This window comes from Hemiscyllium ocellatum, chromosome 50, assembly GCF_020745735.1.
Source record: "Hemiscyllium ocellatum isolate sHemOce1 chromosome 50, sHemOce1.pat.X.cur, whole genome shotgun sequence".
Lineage (NCBI taxonomy): Eukaryota > Metazoa > Chordata > Chondrichthyes > Orectolobiformes > Hemiscylliidae > Hemiscyllium > Hemiscyllium ocellatum.
This window is the reverse complement of record NC_083450.1, coordinates 5,370,400-5,391,870: the sequence shown is the minus strand read 5'-3', so window position 1 is coordinate 5,391,870 and position 21,471 is coordinate 5,370,400. Positions and strand designations below refer to the sequence as shown.

Here is a 21,471-nt window from a genome sequence, read left to right as displayed (position 1 = left end):
ATGATCTCAGCTGAATGGTGGCGCAGGATTGGAGGGCCGAATGGGTCAAACTTATCGAGTCATACTGCATGGAAACACGCCCTTCAGCCCATCCAGCCCATGCCTGCCATAATTCCAATCTAAATTAGTCCCACCTGCCTGTTCCTGGCCTATATCCCTCCAAATGTTTCCTGTTCATGTACTTAGCCAAATGTCTTTATAACCGCATCCTCCACTTCCTCTGGAGGTTCATTTCACACAAGAGCTATCTGTTTTTTAAAAGAAAAACTGCCCCTCTTGTCTTTTTAAAAGCATCTTCTCTAACCTTAAAAATATTGCCCTTAGTCTTGAAATCCCCCCAGCCTTGGGGAAGGACATCTGCCATTCACCTTATCTCATGATTTTATAAACCTCTATATAAGGTCACCTCAACCTCTGGAAGCATAACTCAAGCCCTCCATTCCCAGCACCGTCCTGGTGAATCTCCTCTGAGCCCTTTCCAGTTTAATAATCTCCTTCCTGTAACAGGACGCCATACTCTAGAAGAGGCCTCAGCAACCTCCTGTACAGCCTCAACGTGACGTCCCAACTCTGATACCCAAATATCCAGGCAGTGAAGGCAAGCATTCTGCAAGCCTCCTTAACCACTCTGGGTCGCAAACTTAAAAGAATTGTCGACGTGAACTCCAAGGCCCCTCCTTGCCACAACACTTGCAGTTGCTTAAAAATATGCAAACTGTATATTCTTGATCCTCGGTGCTATGATGCTTCCACCAGACCCACACCACTTTAAAAATGATGCAGGTTCTGATGTAAACCTTGTGACTTGAGGACGCATCTCTTCCTCCTGACGGAGGCTACAGGATTGCAGAGGCAGCACAGGGCTCCCTTGGAACATGCCAGGCTGAGTTTTGCAGGCACACATCTGAGCGTGTTACCCTCTCTGCCACAGCTGTCTCTCTCTGTGTGTGTGTCTCTCTCTCTCTCTGTGTGTCTCTCTCTGTGTGTGTCTCTCTCTGTGTGTCTCTCTCTCTGTGTGTGTCTCTCTCTCTGTGTGTGTCTCTCTCTCTGTGTGTGTCTCTCTCTCTGTGTGTGTCTCTCTCTCTGTGTGTGTCTCTCTCTCTGTGTGTGTCTCTCTCTCTGTGTGTGTCTCTCTCTCTGTGTGTCTCTCTCTCTGTGTGTCTCTCTCTCTGTGTGTGTCTCTCTCTCTGTGTGTCTCTCTCTCTGTGTGTCTCTCTCTCTGTGTGTCTCTCTCTCTGTGTGTCTCTCTCTCTGTGTGTCTCTCTCTCTCTCTGTGTGTCTCTCTCTCTCTCTCTCTGTGTCTCTCTCTCTCTCTCTGTGTGTCTCTCTCTCTCTCTCTGTGTGTCTCTCTCTCTCTCTCTGTGTGTCTCTGTGTCTGTCTGTCTCTCTCTCTGGGTCTGGCGTAACCTGTGGCCGGTGTCATTTTGGCTTGTGTCCGGAACACACTGATCAAGTGCTGACCGCAGTTTTGTTTTGTTTGTTTTTGTCCCTTCTGGCAGGAGTGTATCAGGGGCGCCCTGACATCCTCCCCAGGACCCCACCGTTAGACGAGGCTACCAGCCTTTCAGCAGCAACCACCTTGTCCAATTCGTCTCTGGCGGAGCCCGGAGGATTGGACAGCACAGGAGCGAACTCTCCAGTCTCCAGGTTAGTCGTGTTAAGTCTCGCTGTGCAAGAGGAGGCTGTTCAGCCCATCATATTTGTTGTGCCAGCCTTTTGTGAAAGCTATCCAGTTAGTTGCCACCTCTCTCAGACTTTTCATTTGAAGTATTTGTTTTTAATGCTGCGGTTAATCCTGTATTGACTTCCTTGCTGTTGGAAAGTCTCTCATACTATACAGTGCAGAACAGGCCCTTCAGCTCATGGAGTCTGAACTGATATAGTATTCTAACTATACACAATTCCCAGCACTTGGCCCATCGCCGTGATTGTTGTCCACCTTTGTTATAAAGGTGGTGAGGTGTCCTGCCTCTACTACCCTCCCAGGCACTGCATTCCAGACCCCTGCCACCTTCTCATCCTGCATCAACACGAATGGCTTCACGTGTCAGCCACACCTCCCCCACCGAGTCATTCCCTGAGCGCATCATTTGGTTCCTAGTTTGGTTTAACCTCACTCCTTTTTAAAAGGATTCCCAACTTTCCAACTTGGTGTTCAACTCCCTCCAATGAGTCAGTGTAACCTTCAACAACCTTTCGAGGTCTCGCTGACTACCTCAAATCACATCTTCTCCCCCCATCCCATCATTGCCCCTGCATTACCACCCTACCTCTGTCACCTTCTCCAGCTCCCTATACTCCCTCCCTATCTGTCACCTCCTTTTAGCCCCTACACCCCCTCCCGATCTCTGTCACCCCCTCCCGATCTCTGTCACCCCCTCCCGATCTCTGTCACCCCCTCCCGATCTCTGTCACCCCCTCCCGATCTCTGTCACCCCCTCCCGATCTCTGTCACCCCCTCCCGATCTCTGTCACCCCCTCCCGATCTCTGTCACCCCCTCCCGATCTCTGTCACCCCCTCCCGATCTCTGTCACCCCCTCCCGATCTCTGTCACCCCCTCCCGATCTCTGTCACCCCCTCCCACTCTCTGTCACCCCCTCCCACTCTCTGTCACCCCCTCCCACTCTCTGTCACCCCCTCCCACTCTCTGTCACCCCCCTCCCGATCTCTGTCACCTCCTTTAGCCCTTACACCCCCCTCCCGGTCGCCATCAACTTTTGCAGTGCCTAAACCACTCTGATATTTCTGCCCTGCACCCCTCCCCGAACTCTCCTCCATTGCCTGCCATGCCTTCAGCGGTTTTGGGCCCTAAGCCCTGAAATTCCCCCCGCCCCTCCCCAATTGTTTAGGTCATCCGCTCGGCATCTCTGCTACAGTGCCCTCAGGTGAGCATTCCTTTGCTACCAATCCTGTGCAACCCTTTACAATGTTTTCTTTTGCCTCGTGAAAGGCAGCTTGCTCTGTTCAGGTCCCTGAATGGGGTTTATTTCAGAGCAACTTTGTGCATTGCCATTCTGAGCGTCCTGACGTTCGGCGTGATCTTCTTGCAGGGCCTTGGCTTTGGACGTGCAAGCGGCCTACCAAACTGATCCTCAACCCCCCACGCAGATAGCCAGCAGTGTGGAAAGGTGAGAGTTCGGGCGGGGGTCACTCGCAGGGACCTGCCCGGAGAATTCTTTTCGCCCGGGCAGCAGTGAAGGCGCGGCTGTTGAATGTGACGAGGGGCCGAGTTAGATCGAGGTTCGGCAGACAAGGGCGTGGGTCTGAGAGGAGCAAGCGGGAAAGTGGAGTTGAGGCTGCGTTCGGGTTAGCCGTGACCTTTTTAGGAATGTGGGGCAAGTAAGCACAAGGGGCTGCTGCCAGAGTCTGCACTGACGACGGGGAAAGCTGGGAGAGCACAGCAGGTCAGGCAGCGTCCACGGAGAGGGAGCAAGCTAACGTTTTGAGTCCAGCTGCGACTCTCCGAGGTCGCTTTTCCCCTTTCAAAGGCTTTTGTCTTGTAAGGAAGAGCTCAGAGGGTTGTGCTGACTGAGCGTGAAGGAGGTTAATGCCTGTCCTTTTCTTCTTCCTTCTCACTCCCCTGTTCCCCCCCCCCCCCCCCCACCCCCCCCGACCCACCCCGATCAGTATCCCTCCAATTGTTTCGGAGCCTGTGCCGGGGAGTCTCCCTTCAGAGCTGTGCAGTGGGTCAAAAGCAGACGAGGGCACCCGGTGCCACGATGCAGTGCTAGAAACTGAAATTTGCTTTGTAAGTACCATGCTCGGGTGAGGCAGGGCGGGTTGGGGAGGGGGTGTCACGGGGAGGAGGGGGAAGCCCCTCTGTTATGGTTCGCCCGCTGGAGCCCCCCCTCCGGCCCATGTCCGGGTGAGGTGGAGGGCTTCTCTGGGGCCACAAGTAGCCCAATAGAGCTTCGCAAGCCCCCCACCAGGGGAGAGACGGGGCGGGCTTCCCCTTGTCCCATCGACCTGAGCCCCTTCCCCAATTGCTGAACTGTTTCTCCCCCTCTGGCTGTCTGCTGGTAAATTCGGTGTGTCCTGCGAACTAACATTGCTGCCTTGCTTGTACAACCATGCCCAATCTCCCTGTAATATTTCACCCCCACCCCTCGCTCATTCACGGGGGCTACTCGCCAGTTCAAATCCTGGTCGATTTGGGCTTGTGCAGAGAGGTATTTTTCTTAAAAGGCACTCCTCTCCTCTTCTCCAAATGCTGGTCAAACCCGACCCCCCCCACTTCCCCCAGCGACGAGGCCACCACTGACTCGACAGCCAGTAACGCCTGGCCCTTCCACCCCAAACAAGACACCCCCCCCACTCCTTCATCAGTGCTCCATTCCATGACCAGGAGTCCTCCTTTCCCCCCCCCAGTGCCCAGTCTGAGCTCCCGTGTTCTCCATCAGTGACTGAGATGCTGAACCCCGCCACCCCCCGTCAACCTTAAAGGCTGGTCAGCAGAAGGTGGTCACAGTGCGAGGCCTACGAATGCAGAGACTCTCGTCACGTTCTGCGGGTCGTGGTTCGATTCCCGCTGTGTGGCAGGATTTGATCGCCCTTTTACAAGCAGCAGGCAGACGCAGCTTTTAAGGCTCTGGGGATGTGGGAATCCTCCCCTTCTCTCTCCCCCCCCCCCCCCCCCCCCCCCCCACCCCCACCCCACGCACGCGCGCACACACACACACACAGGGATGGGAAAGCAGGAGATGCAAGGGAGAGAGGAGCAGGAAGGAGAGGGTGATGGGAGCTGGGGGGTGGGGGGCGGAGGGAGCGGAGGTGGGGTGCAGGCTGTGGAGCAGAAGCAGCACGGATTTGCCTGGAGCTGTGGAGAGTCAGACTGGAGGGTCCTGGTTGGGGAAACCCCTTTAGATGTGTGACATTTTCTTTTGCCCCTTATACGTGATCTGGTTACTGATGTCTCCAGTGCTTGCAGGGTGGTCAGTGTCTCAGGTGTTCTCACTTAGTACCCTTTTTTTTTACATAATCCCTGCTCGACTAACTCTCCTGTGTTTACTGATAATGTGCCAAGTTTGAAGCATTAGAATGGGGTCGAAATGGGGAAGCAATTTGAAAGTGCAGCCTTCACAGAAACTGTTGTGCTGCATGCAGCTCCTAATTGTTATCAGTCTGTCCTCTGCTTTCAGTGTTGCCCTATCTCTCTGTTTTGTCTCTCTCTCTCTCGCTCTCGGTTGCTATCGCTTGTTTCCTCTCTCCGCTAACCCTGTGCCAGTTCTCGGAGGGAAGGTACTGGATCTGTGCGTCGCCTGTCCTCCCCCGACCCCCGTGTCTGCCAGAGCCTCTGGAGGCTGCTGATGGCAAGGATGGTGAAGTAAGTTCCCGTCCGCTCCCCGTCGGCATTATTGGACACATCCCCTCCATTCTCCCCATCTGCTTTGACCCTCCTCTCCCTTGTGCGTACATTAGAGTCTCGTCAGAGGATTGCTGGCTGGTTTGGAGTGGCATTGTCGTTTTGATTTGACATGTCTGCCCCTCCTCCACCATCCAAATGTCTAACCAGATCACCCTTTGTTGGCTTCCCATTGGTGTGGCTAGTTTCCTTACAATCCGTACAGCGGCTTTCACAGAGTAAAACATATCAGCTCAGCCTGCTCAAAGAGTTGGGTATTAAGAGGTTCGGTGGCTCAGTGGTTAAGTGTCGCCCTCCAGCACGAGAGCACCCCCCCACCCTGGCAATTGTCTTGGTGGAATTTGCACATTCTCAACCTCTTGTCTGTGTGGGTTTCCTCCCCGGTGCTCCGGTCTCCTCCTGTAGTCCAAAGATGTGCAGGTTAGGGTGGATTGGCCATGCTAAATTGTCCCATAGTGCCCAGGGATGTGCAGGTTAGGGTGGATTGGCCATGCTAAATTGTCCCATGGTGCCCGACGATGTGCAGGTTAGGGTGGATTGGCCATTCTACATTGCCCTGTAGTGTCCAGGGATATGTAGTTTAGGGTGGATTGGCCACGCTAAATTTCCCAGTGATCAAGGGAGAGATCTGGCAAAAGCCACTGCCCTCACCTGTGATCACTGCTCAAAACAAAAGTGATTTAAAAGAGCAAAATTAATCTCATTGGGAGGTGGATAAGCCAGTGGTACAGTCCAGAGATCTCTCCCAAATCCCCTCCACCTCTCAATCCTCAAAACCTACCTCCTTGACTTAGCTTTCAGTCATTTACTGTGATGTTTCCTTTGCTTGGCTCGCTGTCAGAGCTCTGTTCACCCTCCTGCGAATCCTTGATGCCTTTGACTGCCTTTAACTGCAATTTATCTTTACCTGCTTTGGTGTAACATTACTGAGATGAACACAAGAGTTTGGGGCAGGGGTTGCTGCCTGAGCAATAATAGTGTGTGGTGCTGGAAAAGCACAGCAGGTCAGGCAGCATCCGAGGAGCAGGAGAATCAATGTTTTGGGCATGAGCTCTTCGTCAGGAATGTAGGGCTCTTGCCTGAAACGTCAGTTCGCCTGCTCCTGGGATGCTGCCCGCACTGCTGTGCTTTTCCAGCACCGCACTCTCTCAACTTTGATCTCCAGCCCTCAATTTCGCCCACTCACTGTCCACAGTGGTTTCCCCACACGGAACAATCGATTCAAGGTCATAGTATTGGCTGCTTTCAGCTGTAACACACACGGCGAGACTGAATTAAAATTGCTCTTCATGCTAAAAGTGTAACTATGGTCTCTCCCTCTCCTTCCCCCTCTCTCTCTCTCCTCACAGTGACCTAGACGGAGTGTAAATGCTGCATCCGGAGTCTCCCGTCTTCCTGCACGCGCTGTCTGGGTCGGCTCTGTACCCCCAACAAACCAGGAAACCGCCCCACGCCAAACGAAGGAGGCTGTTTATTTTGAGAGGAAGCTATAATCCACCGGGAGGTGAGGGGTGTGAAAGCTCCCGCCGTGACTCTTGCCTGCCTTTCGTTGTCCCCACCCCAGCCGTCGGAGTGACCTTGACCTCCACCTGCTAACGTGCGCGAGTTCGCTTCAGATCGCCACGTGACTGCTAAACCAGGCAAGGAAGCTTTGGGGAGAGAAGGGGGAAAACCTCAAGACTGTTCTTTTTAATATATACACCCATATATATATATATATATATAGTTATATATAAATATATATATCTATATCTCTCTAAACAACAATTTAAACCTTTTCCTTGGAGGCTGATGAAGGATTCTGAGGAACACTTTGATCCCCTCTGTTTTGCATTAAAAATGGAGCCAGGATTTGCTTGTCTACTGGGGCATCCATCGCCAAATGATCTCTTCCTGATTAAATGTCTATATTAGACACTACATTTTCCTACTTTTTTTTTTGTTTAATAATGTGTATCCCAGGACCTTTTTTAATTTTGTCACATTTTACAAATTGTTACATGCATGAGTGTGTGTGTGTGTGTTTTTTTTCCTGAATTGGTATTTATGAATGTCATGTATTTAAGCTGTTTCCACCTCTTTCCCTTCCCCCCAATTTCGGGATAGCAAGAAGACGCTCGCTTTCCGCAGACGTGCAATCTTGTGGGTTTTTTTTTAAACTACTTCCTCAAAGGGAGGAAGTGGGCGGAGGAAGACTAGTAGGAAGTCTTTGACAAAAAAAAAACAAGAGCACTGGACATTTGAGAGGTATCCCCGGTGTGCGTACTCCATAATGTTACAGATACTCTCGTGTGTACATCTCCGCTGTGGGGTGGACAGACTTTCTGCAGTGTTCTCTGACTGTGCGCGCAAAGCTGCGAGATCTGTTTCTGATGACGCTGAAGTGCTGATGTCCCCCCCAAACGCCAAACTCGCTTTCAGGGAGCTGTACCCCTTGGACTGACTGGATACATTTATCTTTCTATTGTCGCTAGGCGCACAGTTGCCAAAATGGAACCGCCAATTGCCGTGAGTGTCCGGCTCCCCTCTGTGTATCACACGGCTGTTCCTTTCCCCAGTTTTGAGGAGGTGATGAATCAAGCCTCCACTCCTTCCCGGCTGGTTCGGTGTGAATCTCTTTCGGTGGGTGGCAGGGGGGTGGGGGGAGCGTTGTGTGGGGAGATTAAAAACAAGGCTTTGTTTGTAGTTTCTAGATTCCTGGTAAGTTGCCCTCGGATTTAGCGAGGAGTCTGTGTATTTGTGCGTGCTGGCCCACAATCTGTGCCGTGGAGGTGAGGCTGGGGAGTCTTTGCCTTTGGGAGCAGGGTGGTGGGGAGGGGGAGGAACTCGAAAACGTAAAGGATCGAATGTAACCTGCAATCCTTTCCCCTCGCCACCTCGTCCCACTTCCCCAAACCGTAATGTGGACATCTCCAGTGAGAGTTTGGATAATTTGGTTCCCATCAGACTCTTTCCCCCCCCCCCACCCCCCCATTCACCGTTCCCACAGCACTGATTACCAACAGCGTTCACAGGAGGGGGAGGCTTCGGCATGTAATCTCAGGACTTTTTTGAACTCTTTGAGCACTGTATCTTTATAACTGAAGTGATTTGTTCACTTATTTCCGAAGCCAGTCAGGAACGGGGCAGGGTTGCACTCCGAGCAGGGCTTCACAAGGTTGTCTCGCTCTGTCCTTCACACTGCGGTGGTTGAGGCGGCGGGGGGAGGGGGGACGACAGATGGTGGACAGCATAACCCACTCTCTGCGCCCGGCCTGGATTCTGCTCTCTGAGCTCCAGCAAGTCCCACAGCAGCGAGCTGGCCTGTTCCCTGGGCCGAGGTGGTAAACAGTGCCTGCTGATCAGCACAGCAGCTCAGAAAGCTGGCTTCCTGCACGTGGGCTCCCTGAGCTGTCGGTCTCTGCATTAAGGGGGTGAGCGAATCCTTTGAATAAACGTGTGCAGGGTAGGTGCTGCAGCCCTGCGGCTGATGGTCATTTAACACAGGCATTGGTTCGGATACCAGACTCCACGGTGTCCCTGTCCTGGGACTGTTTGACAGGGGGACAGTGTAGAGGTAGCTTTACTCTGTATCTAACCCCATGCTGCCCATGATGGGGGGAGACTGTATAGAGAGTGCTTTACTCTGTGTTTGTCCCTGTCCTGGTAATATTAGATTGGGACAGTGTAGAGGTAGCTTTTCTCTGTATTTAACGGTCGCACCTTCCCTGTCCTGGGAGGGTTTGATGTCGGGCAGAGTAGAGGGAGTTTTACTCTGTATTTAACCCTATGCTGTCCCTGTCCAAGGAGGGTTTGATGGGGGGGGTAGCGTAGAGGGAGCTTTACTCTATCTAATCCCATGCTGTCCCTGTCCAAGGAGGGTTTGATGGGGGGGCAGTGTAGAGGGAGCTTTACTCTGTATCTAACCCCATGCTGTCCCTGTCCTTGGGAGAGTTTGATGGGGGGAGGCAGTATAGGGACAGTGTATTTGTCCCCGTCCTGGTAATGTTAGATTGGGACAGTGTAGAGGTAGCTTTTCTCTGTATTTAACTGTTGCACTATCCTTGTCCTGGGAGGGTTTGATGAGGGACTGTGTAGTTTGTATCTAACTCCCTCTGCCCAGCGAGTATTTGATGGGCGCTGTGTAGAACCTGTTTCTTTGTCGCCTTTGAAATAAAGTCTGAAAGCTGGGGCGATAGAAAGGCGTGCTGGCCGTGTAGACACGTTGCACGTTAAAGCAGTGAGTGTACATGGCTGGTTTCTGGTGCTGACTTCTGCCACTCTTCCACATCTGAACGTTGCTGTGGTCAAGTGGACAAAATGAGAAGAGCCAGCTTCAATTCCAGCGTTCTCCTCGCGGCAAGCCAGCAGCTGATCCTTTGAGTTTATCCCTCTGTGTGCCGAGTGAGCTGCCGCTGTGGTCCGTCAGACCAGAAGTGGTGGCAGAGGGAGGGAAACGGGCCATGTTTCCAGACGGTGTTCCTCCTCTGACAGTTTCAGTTGCAGCTGAGCGGTTAGCTCACTTGCCCCCTCTGTCTTTGACCCCTACTGAAGGAGGATGTGGATTCTGTACTCCAGACTTCCCACAAACCAGGGATGACGCTCCCACTGGCAGTGCGGGCACTGTCGGAGGGCCAGGACCAAGGGGGCACGGCGCTGTCGGATATGCTCTTCCCAGACTCCATTATACTTGTCCAAATGGCACAAAACACTTGTGTTAGCGATGACCAATTCAGCTGACTGCTCCTTCCCCAGCCCTCCATGAAGTGTCTGTGACGCCCCATTCAGTTGATTAGCCTGCCCCCTCAGTGTCATGGGAATGGACAAACCGACTGCTTCCTGGTCAGTACCACATGGCTAGCTGTGGCAGCTTGCTGCTTGTACATTTGCCGCAGCATTCCCCACGTTGTTAGCAGTGACTGCTCTGTGGCCGAAGATGCTATGAAAAACCCAGCTTTGTCTTCGCCTCCTGCTTTACTATTGTTTTCTCAGTCAGCTCCCTGTCGCAGGGTTGCCACTTTGCAGATGCTTGCCTTCTCCTTCATCTCTTGACATCTTTGTTCCTCCTCTGAGAGGGGCGGGGGGGGGTGAAGGGTCACTGTTTGCATTACCTCAGCCCCTGATGCGAGAACGTGCACTCTCTGGCTTTTGCCTACAGGCTCTGCCTCTGCCTCTCTCTCTCTCTGTCTGTGTCTCTCTCTCAGTCTGTCTGTGTCTCTCTCTCAGTCTGTCTGTCTCTCTCTCTCAGTCTGTCTGTCTCTCTCTCTCTGTCTGTCTCTCTGTCTGTGTCTCTGTCTGTGTCTCTGTCTGTGTCTCTGTCTGTGTCTCTGTCTGTGTCTCTGTCTGTGTCTCTGTCTGTGTCTCTGTCTGTGTCTCTGTCTGTGTCTCTGTCTGTGTCTCTGTCTGTGTCTCTGTCTGTGTCTCTGTCTGTGTCTCTGTCTGTGTCTCTGTCTGTGTCTCTGTCTGTCTCCTCCTCCCTCCCCCAAAGCTGAACTACCGGGTTTAGTGTCGTGCCAAGATGCTTGACTGTACCGACTGTGCCATCTGCCATAGACTGTCTTGAAGGCTCTCCCTTCAGACTTATGCCTGAATCCAACGCTTGAGGTTTTCTCTATTATCTGGCTGCTGTGTCAGCCTTGCAAATTTGTTTCCTTTTTCAAAAACAAAAGATGGATTCAGAATGCTTTCATTTGCCAGCTTCAGAGCCTTGTATTTTTTTTAACATAAGTACCACGTTTTAGATGTGCCAACTAAAGTGACCTTTCTCAGTCACTTCTGCATTTTGCCTTTTTGTGGGTTTTGGGGGATGGGGAGGTGTGGGGAAGTGGTGGCCTTAATGCTGTCGTATTCCCAGGCTTGGGATTGGGCGGGAGGGGAGGGGTCGGTGGTGAAGGTTGGTCCCAGCTGCTGGCAGAGCAAGACCCCCTGCTCTCGTTTTAGCTGGGTGGTGGTGGGCTGTGCTTTTCACCTTTGGTCCCACACAAATGCACCGAGGGCTCCTGGCTCATCAGCTGTGATGCCCCTTGCAGCCTCCTGCCATAGCCCTCAGCCCAGAGGTGAGGGATGGAGGGGCAACAGGGTTGACCATGCCAAACCACACACACACCTCCCCCCCCCCCCCCCCCCCCCCCCAGTCAAGTGACACAGAGAAAAAGATGGATGCCACGTACCTTATTCAGCGCAGGCCCTGTCCTGAGCTTGCTTAGTGCTTCCGTTATTATGTACAGCCAGGACTGGAATAAAGCAGCTTTGGCCTGTATCAGTCTCTGGCTTCAATGAAGTGTTTTTATTTCCTGCATTTGTGATAACTTAAATACCTTAACTTTCCATTGACTTTGTATCTGTCTGTGTATAAATGGAGAGTTTACCTAACACGCGTCTCTGACTTGTCTTTACTGGATGAGAGGGATGGGATTGCTTCAGTTGACTGTCGCGACTTGAAATTTTCAACCAAACCAGTCAAATCTTCAGTTCACGGTATTACGTAGAATCTCCAACACACTGACAGGCCATTCAGCCCATTAGGCAAAAGTGAGGACTGCAGGTCAGAGTTGAGATTAGAGTGGTGCTGGAAAAGCACAGCAGGCCAGGCAGCATCCGAGGAGCAGGAAAACCGATATTTTGAGCAAAAGTCAATTGGCTGTGCTGGTGTTCTAAAACTACACCGTACTCGAGGTGTGGTCTCACTGAGCCCAGGCAGCAAGACATCCCTACTCCTACACTCAACCCCTCTTGCTATGAAGGCCAGCATGCCATTCCCTTTCCTCACTGCCTGCTGTACCTGCCTGGTTAAAAACGATGCCTGCAGATGCTGGAAACCAGATTCTGGATCAGTAGTGCTGGAAGAGCACAGCAGTTCAGGCAGCATCCAAAGTGCAGCGAAATCGACGTTTCGGGCAAAAGCCCTTCCCTGCTTGACAACCATCCGTTAGCTGCTCATTCCCTACAGCACCACCCTCTTTGTGACCTATCACTCCTGTATCCTTGTATTCCTTTGTGTTTATCCAACTCCCTCCCCCCCTTTCAATGTATCTCTGCCATTCACCTCAGTTACTTCCTCCATTTTCCACAGCTCCGGCTGAAGACGTTGCCACAGAGTCCCAGATCTGATTTATCCGTGACTGTCATCTCGCCCATCCAGCTTAGGAGCAGGAATTGGCCTGTCAGACCTCTTCCATCATTCAGTCGGATCATGCTTGGATCTGCTTTCCCACCCATTTCCCAATGCCTCAGTCCATCATCAGTCAATAAGCTATAGAGAGAGGCTGAATAGGTTGAGGCTATTTTCCTTGGGGCGTTGGAGGCTGAGGGGTGACCTTTGATAGAAGTTTATAAAATCAGGAGGGGCACAGAGAGGGTGAATAGCCAAGTTTTTTTTTTAACCCCCCCACCATAGGGGAGTCCAAAACTAGAGGGTGGTGTATGTATGGAATGAGCAGCTAATGGAGGGTTGTCAGGCAGTGAGGAAAGCTAATGGCATGCTGGCCTTCATAGCAAGAGGGTTTGAGTATAGGAGTAGGGATGTCTTGCTGCAGTTATACAGGGGCTTGGTGAGGCCACACCTTAAGTACGGTGTGCAGTTTTGATCTCCTAGTCTAAGGGAGGGCATGCTTACACTTGAGAGAGTCCAGCAAAAGTTCAGCAGCCTGATCCACAGGATGGCAGGACTGACATGAAGACTAGATCGACTGGACTTGTTCCCTTGGGATGTAGAAGAATGAGGTAGGGCTCTCGTGGAAACATTTAAATCCTGATGGGATTGGACAGGCTGGATGCAGGAAGAATGGTACTGATATTGGGGAAGTCCAGAACTATGAGCCACAGCCTAAGAGTAAGCCATTCAGGACAGATGAAAAAAATTCTTCACTGAGTTACGAACCTGTGGAATTCTCTCCCTTAGAAAGCTTTTTTTGGGGGTGGGGTTGCAGATTGTTAGAGGGAGCTGGACATGGGCTCAAGGGTTAAGGGGAATGGAGTGTTGAGATAGCACGACAGTCATGATCATAATGAATGATGGTGCAGGCTCAAAGGGCTGAATGGCCTTCTGCTATTTTCTGTTTCTGACTCTTTTCGGACTCCGGGGAGGAGGAATCTCTTCAGCCAAAGGGTGGCGAATCTGTGGAACTCGATTGCAGAAGGCTGTGGAGGCCAAGTCATTGACTTAAACACACTTGGAAAAAGACAGGTTCTTGACTAGTTAGGGCATCAAAGATTATGGGGGGGAAAGCAGAAGAATTAGGTTGACTTGATGGGCCAAATGGCCTAATTCTGCTCCTATATCTTATGGTTTATTTCCTTAATCTTATTGAGAAGGTTTTTTTTATCAATTAACCGCTCCTTGTTTGACAAAACTAAAACCAGGATTGCCTGTTGCTGAGTTGGTTCTTAGTGGTCTTAAAAACGAAACTTCCTGTACGTCCGGAATCCATCCCTCCACAGTATCGGTGCCAATGTGGGTTTGCTTGGTCTATCAGGGTGATTGGATTGACCCATTATTACAGTAGTTGAAAAGTGTGGTGCTGGAAAAGCACAGCAGACCAGGCAGCAACAGAAGAGTCAACATTTTGGGCATATAAGTCCTTCATCATTATTACAGTACCCTTGTCACATGCATTTCTAACTTCCTACTTGGACACACCCTCAACCTCGCCATTACTATTTGGAGACTCATGGGACAACTTGTAATGTTTTCTACCATTGTACCTCCTTAGTGCCAGACTGTTTCCACTGAGCTTTTCTGCACCAGTCTCCTAATTCTCATGGCATTATTAGTGCTACCCTACATCCTTTTCCAGTGTGCCTGTCCTTCCTCAAGATTAAATGATGTTCCATGCCCAACTTTGTTTCGACCTTCAATCACAGCATACATATTTATAACCATTTGTGCTCTTTATTGATCTGTGCATGCATAATAGTATCTTTCTGACATTTGTTCACTTTCCTGCACCAGTGCTAGCTGGGGAATCGCATCTAGCGTTAGACGTACGTTGACTTCTGCAAGTCATAATTGGCTTTCTACAAACAGTACTCTGCCTGTTGTGAAGAGCCAAAGAGGTGTGTTGTGTTTGAAATGACCCACCAGTGCTGATGAATCAGAAACCCACTTCCCTACTGGCATTGGAGCACTGGCAGACTGCTGTGGTTCAAGCAACCAGCTCATCACCACCCTCTCAAGGGGCAACCAATGCTGGCCCAACCAGTGAAGCCACTGTATTTAAAAAAAAACTGCAACCAGCTTCATTTTGTTCTGCCTTCCCCTTTTTTGAAAATCTATTATTTCCAACTTTATCCCCTTGCTCACGTCCTGCTCTCTACATTATGGTTTAAATATTCCCCTCCACTGACCTGGCTAACACCCAAAGTGAGGATGATATTAACAATAAAGTGCTGGAGAAACTCAGAATCTGTGATGAACACATAACTTAGAAAAGTACAGCACAGAACAGGCCCATTGGCCCACGATGTTGTGCTGAGATTTTATCCTAATGTAAAATATAGTAACAACCTATGCACCCCTCAACTCACTGCTATCCATGTGCATGTCCAGCAGTCACTTAAATATCCCCAATGACTCTGCTTCCACCACCATAGCAGGCAATGAATTCCATGCAGTCATAACTCTCTGCGTAAAGAACCTACCTCTGATGTCTCCTTTATACCTTCCTCCTAATATCTTCAAACTATGACTTCTCGTACCAGTCAATCCTGCCCTGGGGAAAAGTCTCTGGCTATTGACTCTATCTATTTGTCTTATTATTTTGTACAACTCGATCAGGTCTCCTCTCCAGAGAGAAAAGTCTGAGCTTATTCAACTTTTCTTCGTAAGGCAAGCCCTTCAAGTAAACCTCCTTTGCACCCTCTCCAAAGTCTCTGTATCTTTCCTATAGGAGGGTGACCAGAACTGGACACACTATTCCAAGTGTGGTCTCACCAGGGACTTACAGAGCTGCAGCAAAACCTCGCAGCTCTTAAACTCGATCCCCCTATTAACGAATCACAATATGTTTTCTTAAGAACCATATCCACTTGGGTGGTAACTTTGAGGGATCTGTGTACTTGCACACCTAGATCCCTCTGTTCCTCCACACTGCCAAGAATCTTATCTATAATCCTATATTCAGCATTCGAGTTCAACCTTCCAAAATGCATCACTTCTCATTTATCCAGGTTGAACTCCATCTGCCATTTCTCAGCCCAGCTCTGCATCCTGTCTATGTCACGCTGCAGCCTGCAGTAGCCCTCAATACTATCGATGACACCTCCAACCTTTCTGTCATCTGCAAATTTACTAACCCACCCCCCAACCTCCTCGTTCAAGTAATTTATTAAAAGCTACAAAGAGCAGAGGCCCAAGAACAGAGCCCTGGGGGACCCCACTCAACACTGACCTCCAGGCAGAATACTTCCCATCTACAACCACTCTCTGCCTTCTGTCAGCCAGCCAATTCTGAATCTAGATAGCCAAATCTGTCTGTATCCCATCCTTCCTAACTTTATGAATGAGTCTACCGTAGGAAACCCTATGAGGAGGGAAAGAGTTAATGTTTTGAGTGTGATGAACCAGGTTACCTTGGAACTCACAATCTACACTGTCATCCCCTGGCATTGGGGAGGAAAAACTACAACTCCCAGCGTCCTTGGCGTCCGATGAAACGACAACACGGCGTGATGATGCCGGAAGCGTCTACAACTCCCGACATCCTTGGCGTCCGAAGAAACAACAACAACACGGCATGATGTTGCCGGAAGCGACTACAACTCCCGACAGCCTTGGCGTCCGAAGAAACAACAACACGGCGTGATGACACCGGAAGTGGCTGCAACTCTTGGCGTCCGATGTAACTACAACACGTGGGATGGCGGTAGCGGAAGTGACGATAACACCCAGCGTTCCTTGCCGACTAAAATAAACTACAACAGCTGGGAGTCCGGCACCGGAAGCGACTACAACCCCCGGCATCCTTGCTGCCTGAGAGAAAACGACAACAGCGGGGAATCCACCGTTGTCGGCGCGGACTACAAATCCCAGCAGGCCTAGCGAGGGGCGGTGCGCGTGCCGCTGACGTCCAGCCCACCAGCGGGAACGGGGGACCGTGATTGGGCGGAGGTCGGTGGCCAATGGGAATCGCGGTTGCTGGTGGCAGGGAGAAGGCAGCCGTTAGAGCGAAGGTCCCGGCAAAATGGTGCTGGAAAGTACGATGGTGTGGTGAGTGAGGCAGGGATGGGGAAATACATGAATCAATACCCGGGGGGAAGGGGCGCGGGCAATGGGAGGGTCCCGGGGACACTGGGGGAGGAGGCCTCAGGCCCAACTCCTGAGTCATCCCCCGGGGGGAGGCCGCCACTCGAGCCCGGGGATTGGGGCCTACTCTGTCCCGCAGCGGGGCCGGCAGCAGGAGAGGGACAGGAGTCCCCTCTCCCCACCTTAGCCCAGTCCCAACCTTCCTGCTCAGCCCCATCCTCATGACCTGTCCTACCGGCCAATCGCCCTTCTCACCCATCCACTCCCCTCTGACCTATCACCCCCACACCCCCCCACACCCCCACACCCCCACCCACACCCCCCCAACCCCACCCCCACCCCCCCCCCCCCCCCCCCACCCCCCCACCCCCACCCCCACCCCCCCACCCACACCACCCCCAACCCCACCCCCACCCCCCCACCACCCCACCCCCCCAACCCCACCCTCCCACCCCCACCCCCACCCCCCCCCACACACCCCCACCCCCACCCCACCCCCCCACCACCCCCCCACCACCACCACCCCCCACCCCCCCAACCCCACCCCCCCCCCCCCCCCCCCACCCCCCACCACCACCACCCCCCCACCCCCCACCACCACCACCCCCCCACCCCCACCACCACCACCCCCCCACCCCCCCACCCCCCCCCACACCCCCACCCCCACCCCCCCACACACCCCCACCCCCCCCCCCCCCCCACCCCCATTTTAAGGGGGAAACCCTCTGAGCAAGTTGTTTCGAAAAGAGGTTAAGTTCTTTTAAAAATCCAGGGTTGATTGACTGGCAGCACATCCTCAAACACTCGGTCGCAGCGGTCTGTACCATCTACAAGACCCACTGAAGCCAAGCTCCTTCCAAACCCCATGAACCCCTCGTTCATTCGTTGGTGATTCCTTGCAGATTGGGGGGGTGGTGTGATTCTCAGGGCGAATCTGTAGGTGGCTGTCCCCCTGTAAAGGGCAAGGACAGCAGCTACATGGGTACGGTATGATCCACAAGCTGCCTTCCAAGTCTATCTCTCTCTCTTGCTGTCTTTCTGTATCTCGCTGTGTGTGTCTCTCTCTCTGTCTCTCTCTCTATCTTATTGTGTGTGTCTCTCTCTCTCTACCTGTCTGTCTGTCTCTCTCTCTCTCTGTCTGTCGCTGTGTCTCTCTCTCTCTCTCTCTATCTTGCTGTCTTTCTCTATCTCATTGTGTGTGTCTCTCTCTCTACCTGTCTGTCTGTCTCTCTCTCTGTCTGTCGCTGTGTCTCTCTCTCTCTCTATCTTGCTGTCTTTCTCTATCTCATTGTGTGTGTCTCTCTCTCTACCTGTCTGTCGCTGTCTCTCTCTCTCTTGTTATGTCTCTCCCTCTCTCTACCTGTCTGTCTGTCTCTCTCTTTCTCTCTCTCTCTCTCTCTCTCTGTCTCTCTCTCTCTCTCTCTCTCTTGCTGTCTGTGTCTGTCTCTCTCTCTCTCTCTCTCTCTCTCTCTCCCTCTCCCCCTCCCCCCGTTTGGCATTTCCCCTGTCCCCAGGCAGCACACTCCAGATGGTGACAGCCCTTGCCTCAGCCGACTCCCCCACTCCTGTTGCCCTTTGTCTCCGCGCCTCCCTGGCATCCAACCCTCCTGGTGGGCAGCTAGATCGGGTTAGACAAATTCTCCATCACCCACCCAGTGCGCTGCGAGAGAGGGGCGGGGAGGGGGTTGGTGTTAACGCTGTCAGGAATCTGCAAACCAGTTGCACACAGAGTCTCTGACACAGGACAGGGTCGACAGCCTGAATGGCCTCCCCCCTTCTGAAGCAGGGAAGAGCCTTACTGGACAGGCCCGGTGGTGAGGGTTACACGGAGGCTGTCGAAGCGAGGTTCCTTTCCCATTCTTGTCTCTCTCGCTCCCTCCCTGCCCGCAGTGTCGACAACAGCGAGTTCATGAGGAACGGAGACTTCCTGCCCACCCGGCTCCAGGCCCAGCAGGACGCCGTCAACATCGTGTGTCATTCGAAAACGCGGAGCAATCCGGAGAATAACGTGGGGCTCATCACCCTCGCCAAGTGAGTGAGGCTGCTGCACCAGCCCTTCCCATCCCGGTCTCACTGTCCTTTCCCCCCCCCCCCCCGCCCCCTCTCTGTACTCACTCATACCCCGCCTTACGCTCTCCCTTGTGTGGGGCCTTGCTCCATGAATGGATGGTGGTGTTGCAGCCCATAGGGGTACCCGTGTCGGAATCGGAGACGGTCCCAGAGCCCTGGTTGTAGCCCCGATGCCCACCTGCAGCTTCGGCTGCTGCTGGTGGTCGCAGTGACTTTGAGTTGGCATTCAGTTGGCACAGGGCCTTTGTGGAGTGTAGCTGCTGTTCTACCATTGGGAGCTCTCACATACCGGGAGAGTGAGCCACCCGACCGTGCCCGCACTCTCAGCACTGCACCCCCACCCTCAGCGCTCGCTCCCTCAGCACTGACCCTCCGACTGCGCCCGCTCCCTCGGCGCTGACCCTCCGACTGCGCCCGCTCCCTCGGCGCTGACCCTCCGACTGCGCCCGCTCCCTCGGCGCTGACCCTCCGACTGCGCCCGCTCCCTCGGCGCTGACCCTCCGACAGCGCCCGCTCTCTCAGCGCTGACCCTCCGACAGCGCCCACTCCCTCAGCGCTGACCCTCCGACAGCGCCCGCTCCCTCGGCGCTGACCCTCCGGCGCCCGCTCCCTCGGCGCTGACCCTCCGGCGCCCGCTCCCTCGGCGCTGACCCTCCGGCGCCCGCTCCCTCGGCGCTGACCCTCCGGCGCCCGCTCCCTCGGCGCTGACCCTCCGGCGCCCGCTCCCTCGGCGCTGACCCTCCGGCGCCCGCTCCCTCGGCGCTGACCCTCCGGCGCCCGCTCCCTCGGCGCTGACCCTCTGACGGCGCCCGCTCCCTCGGCGCTGACCCTCCGGCGCCCGCTCCCTCGGCGCTGACCCTCCAGCGGCGCCCGCTCCCTCGGCGCTGACCCTCCAGCGGCGCCCGCTCCCTCGGCGCTGACCCTCCAACGGCGCCCGCTCCCTCGGCGCTGACCCTCCAACGGCGCCCGCTCCCTCGGCGTGTGTAGATTCCTAGTGGTGTGGTCCTGAATCTGATATATTGTCCAATCTCCTCTCAGCTTTGGCCATTCTTTCCCAGCATCCCCTCTACCTTTCAGCCACTGTCTGCCCTCCCTGTGACCCCCCTGGGTTTGAGCGTCGGAAGTGGCTGCGGCCTTGTGTGATTGTATGCGTAATTCTGAATGTCTCTTTTCTTTCTCTCCCTGTTTCCCGCCCCACTCTCTCCCTCTCTCTGTCACTCCCTGGCCGTAGTAACTGCGAGGTGCTCACCACGTTGACCCCCGACACGGGTCGGATTCTCTCCAAACTTCACGCCGTCCAGCCCGTCGGCAAAATCAGCTTCTGCACTGGCGTCCGGGTGGCACACGTGAGTGAGAACTATCCCCCCCCCCCCCTCGGCCGCGGGACCGACCTGCATTCAGCTAGCACCTTCAGGGCGTGCGCGCGCTCTGAGGGCCGCAAGACCCGTGCCAGCCAGTCTGTGCACTGTAAGATCCAACAAGCCCCGATTGGCCGGATTCTAATCCGCAGGGAGTGGCCAACACGGTTTGCGGGGATTGGCAGTGGGAACTCTCTCCAACCGGGAGTGGCAGGTGGCAAAGGGGGAGAGGGAAGGTGGGGATTGCTGCATGGCACTTGCCGCAGAACGGGGGAGGGGGGGGTCTTGCGTGAGATAGCACGGGACTTGAGGGGCAAGATCGCCCCTGTTGAAATGTCGCTCTGTTTCTCCAGCTGGCCCTGAAACACCGCCAGGGCAAGAACCACAAAACCCGGATCATCGTCTTCGTGGGGAGCCCCGTGGAGGACAACGAGAAGGACGTGAGTACCCCTGAAGCCCCCTACCCCGGTTTACGCGCCCCGATTCAAATCCCTCTCCCCCTTCACCTCACTGGACAGTACGCTTTCGAATTGGCCTGATTTTGTTTTAACAGGAAGACTCGCTGATCTCTCCCTGGGCTCCAGGGAGTAAGCTGGGAGGTTAGTCCTTACTGAACGTCAGCCCACACCTCAGTGTGTCCCCCATGGCTGGGTCTGACCGTCTGCCCGAAACCCCTAACCCAGGGCCACGCTCTTTCTCTCCTGGAATCCCAACAGCCATGGAAACAGGCCCTTCGGCCCAACAGGTCCACACCAACCCTCCAGAGAGTATCCCACCCAGACCCATTCCCCTACCTTATTACTCTCCGTTTACCCTTAACTAACGCATCCCTGGACACGACGGGACGATTGGGCGTGGCCAATCCACCCTGACCTGCTCATCTTTGGATTGTGGGAGGAACCCGGAGGGAACCCACGCAGACACTGGGGGGGATGGTGGAGACAGAGAGGCGAGAGAGTGCCGCCTACTGGATGAGGCGTTAAACTGAAGCCCTGCCCCTTCCTCCCTGCTGTGGCTGCTGGTTATTAGTCATTCTCCCCACCCCCCCCACCCCAACTCTACAGTTTTTCTCTCTCACTAGAAGCAGACGAGTTGGTTTATTGCGAGAATTTTCTGGCGATATCAGGACAGACGCAGTAACCGACAGTCTGCGCCTCTCCCGATTGGAGTCCACCCATTATCCAATTTGATTTGCTCTTTATTGTCATGTGTACTTGAATACAGTGACCAGCGTGTAATGTCACCACACCAGGGTGTAATGCCGCCACACCAGGGTGTAATGCCGCCACACCAGGGCGCTGTCTTAGGTAGCAGCACCCGGCTGCAGAATCCAACCAATCAGCTCCCTCTTGCCGTGCAGTCTAAATTGACGTTCCTCGTTGAGATTTGGCATTCTTGTGATTGCGTCCTGATGCCCACGAGGGCAAGAATTTGGCCGGCGTACCAAAGCGATGGTGCG

At 53.6% G+C, this 21,471-nt stretch overlaps 1 protein-coding gene across 1 annotated transcript in view; it reads left to right on the top strand.

Moving 5' to 3' along the window:
- Positions 1-21,471, top strand: part of LOC132805531 (putative PIP5K1A and PSMD4-like protein) — a 78,573-nt gene that overhangs the window by 47,799 nt on the left and 9,303 nt on the right. Inside the window, exons 13-21 of the mRNA XM_060820642.1 lie at positions 1,500-1,647; positions 3,052-3,129; positions 3,629-3,766; positions 7,838-7,985; positions 16,024-16,374; positions 16,505-16,548; positions 18,475-18,615; positions 19,886-20,000; positions 20,366-20,452. Of these exons, the coding sequence (XP_060676625.1) occupies positions 1,500-1,647; positions 3,052-3,129; positions 3,629-3,766; positions 7,838-7,985; positions 16,024-16,374; positions 16,505-16,548; positions 18,475-18,615; positions 19,886-20,000; positions 20,366-20,452 (1,250 nt within the window). The remainder of the gene's footprint in view (positions 1-1,499; positions 1,648-3,051; positions 3,130-3,628; positions 3,767-7,837; positions 7,986-16,023; positions 16,375-16,504; positions 16,549-18,474; positions 18,616-19,885; positions 20,001-20,365; positions 20,453-21,471) is intronic.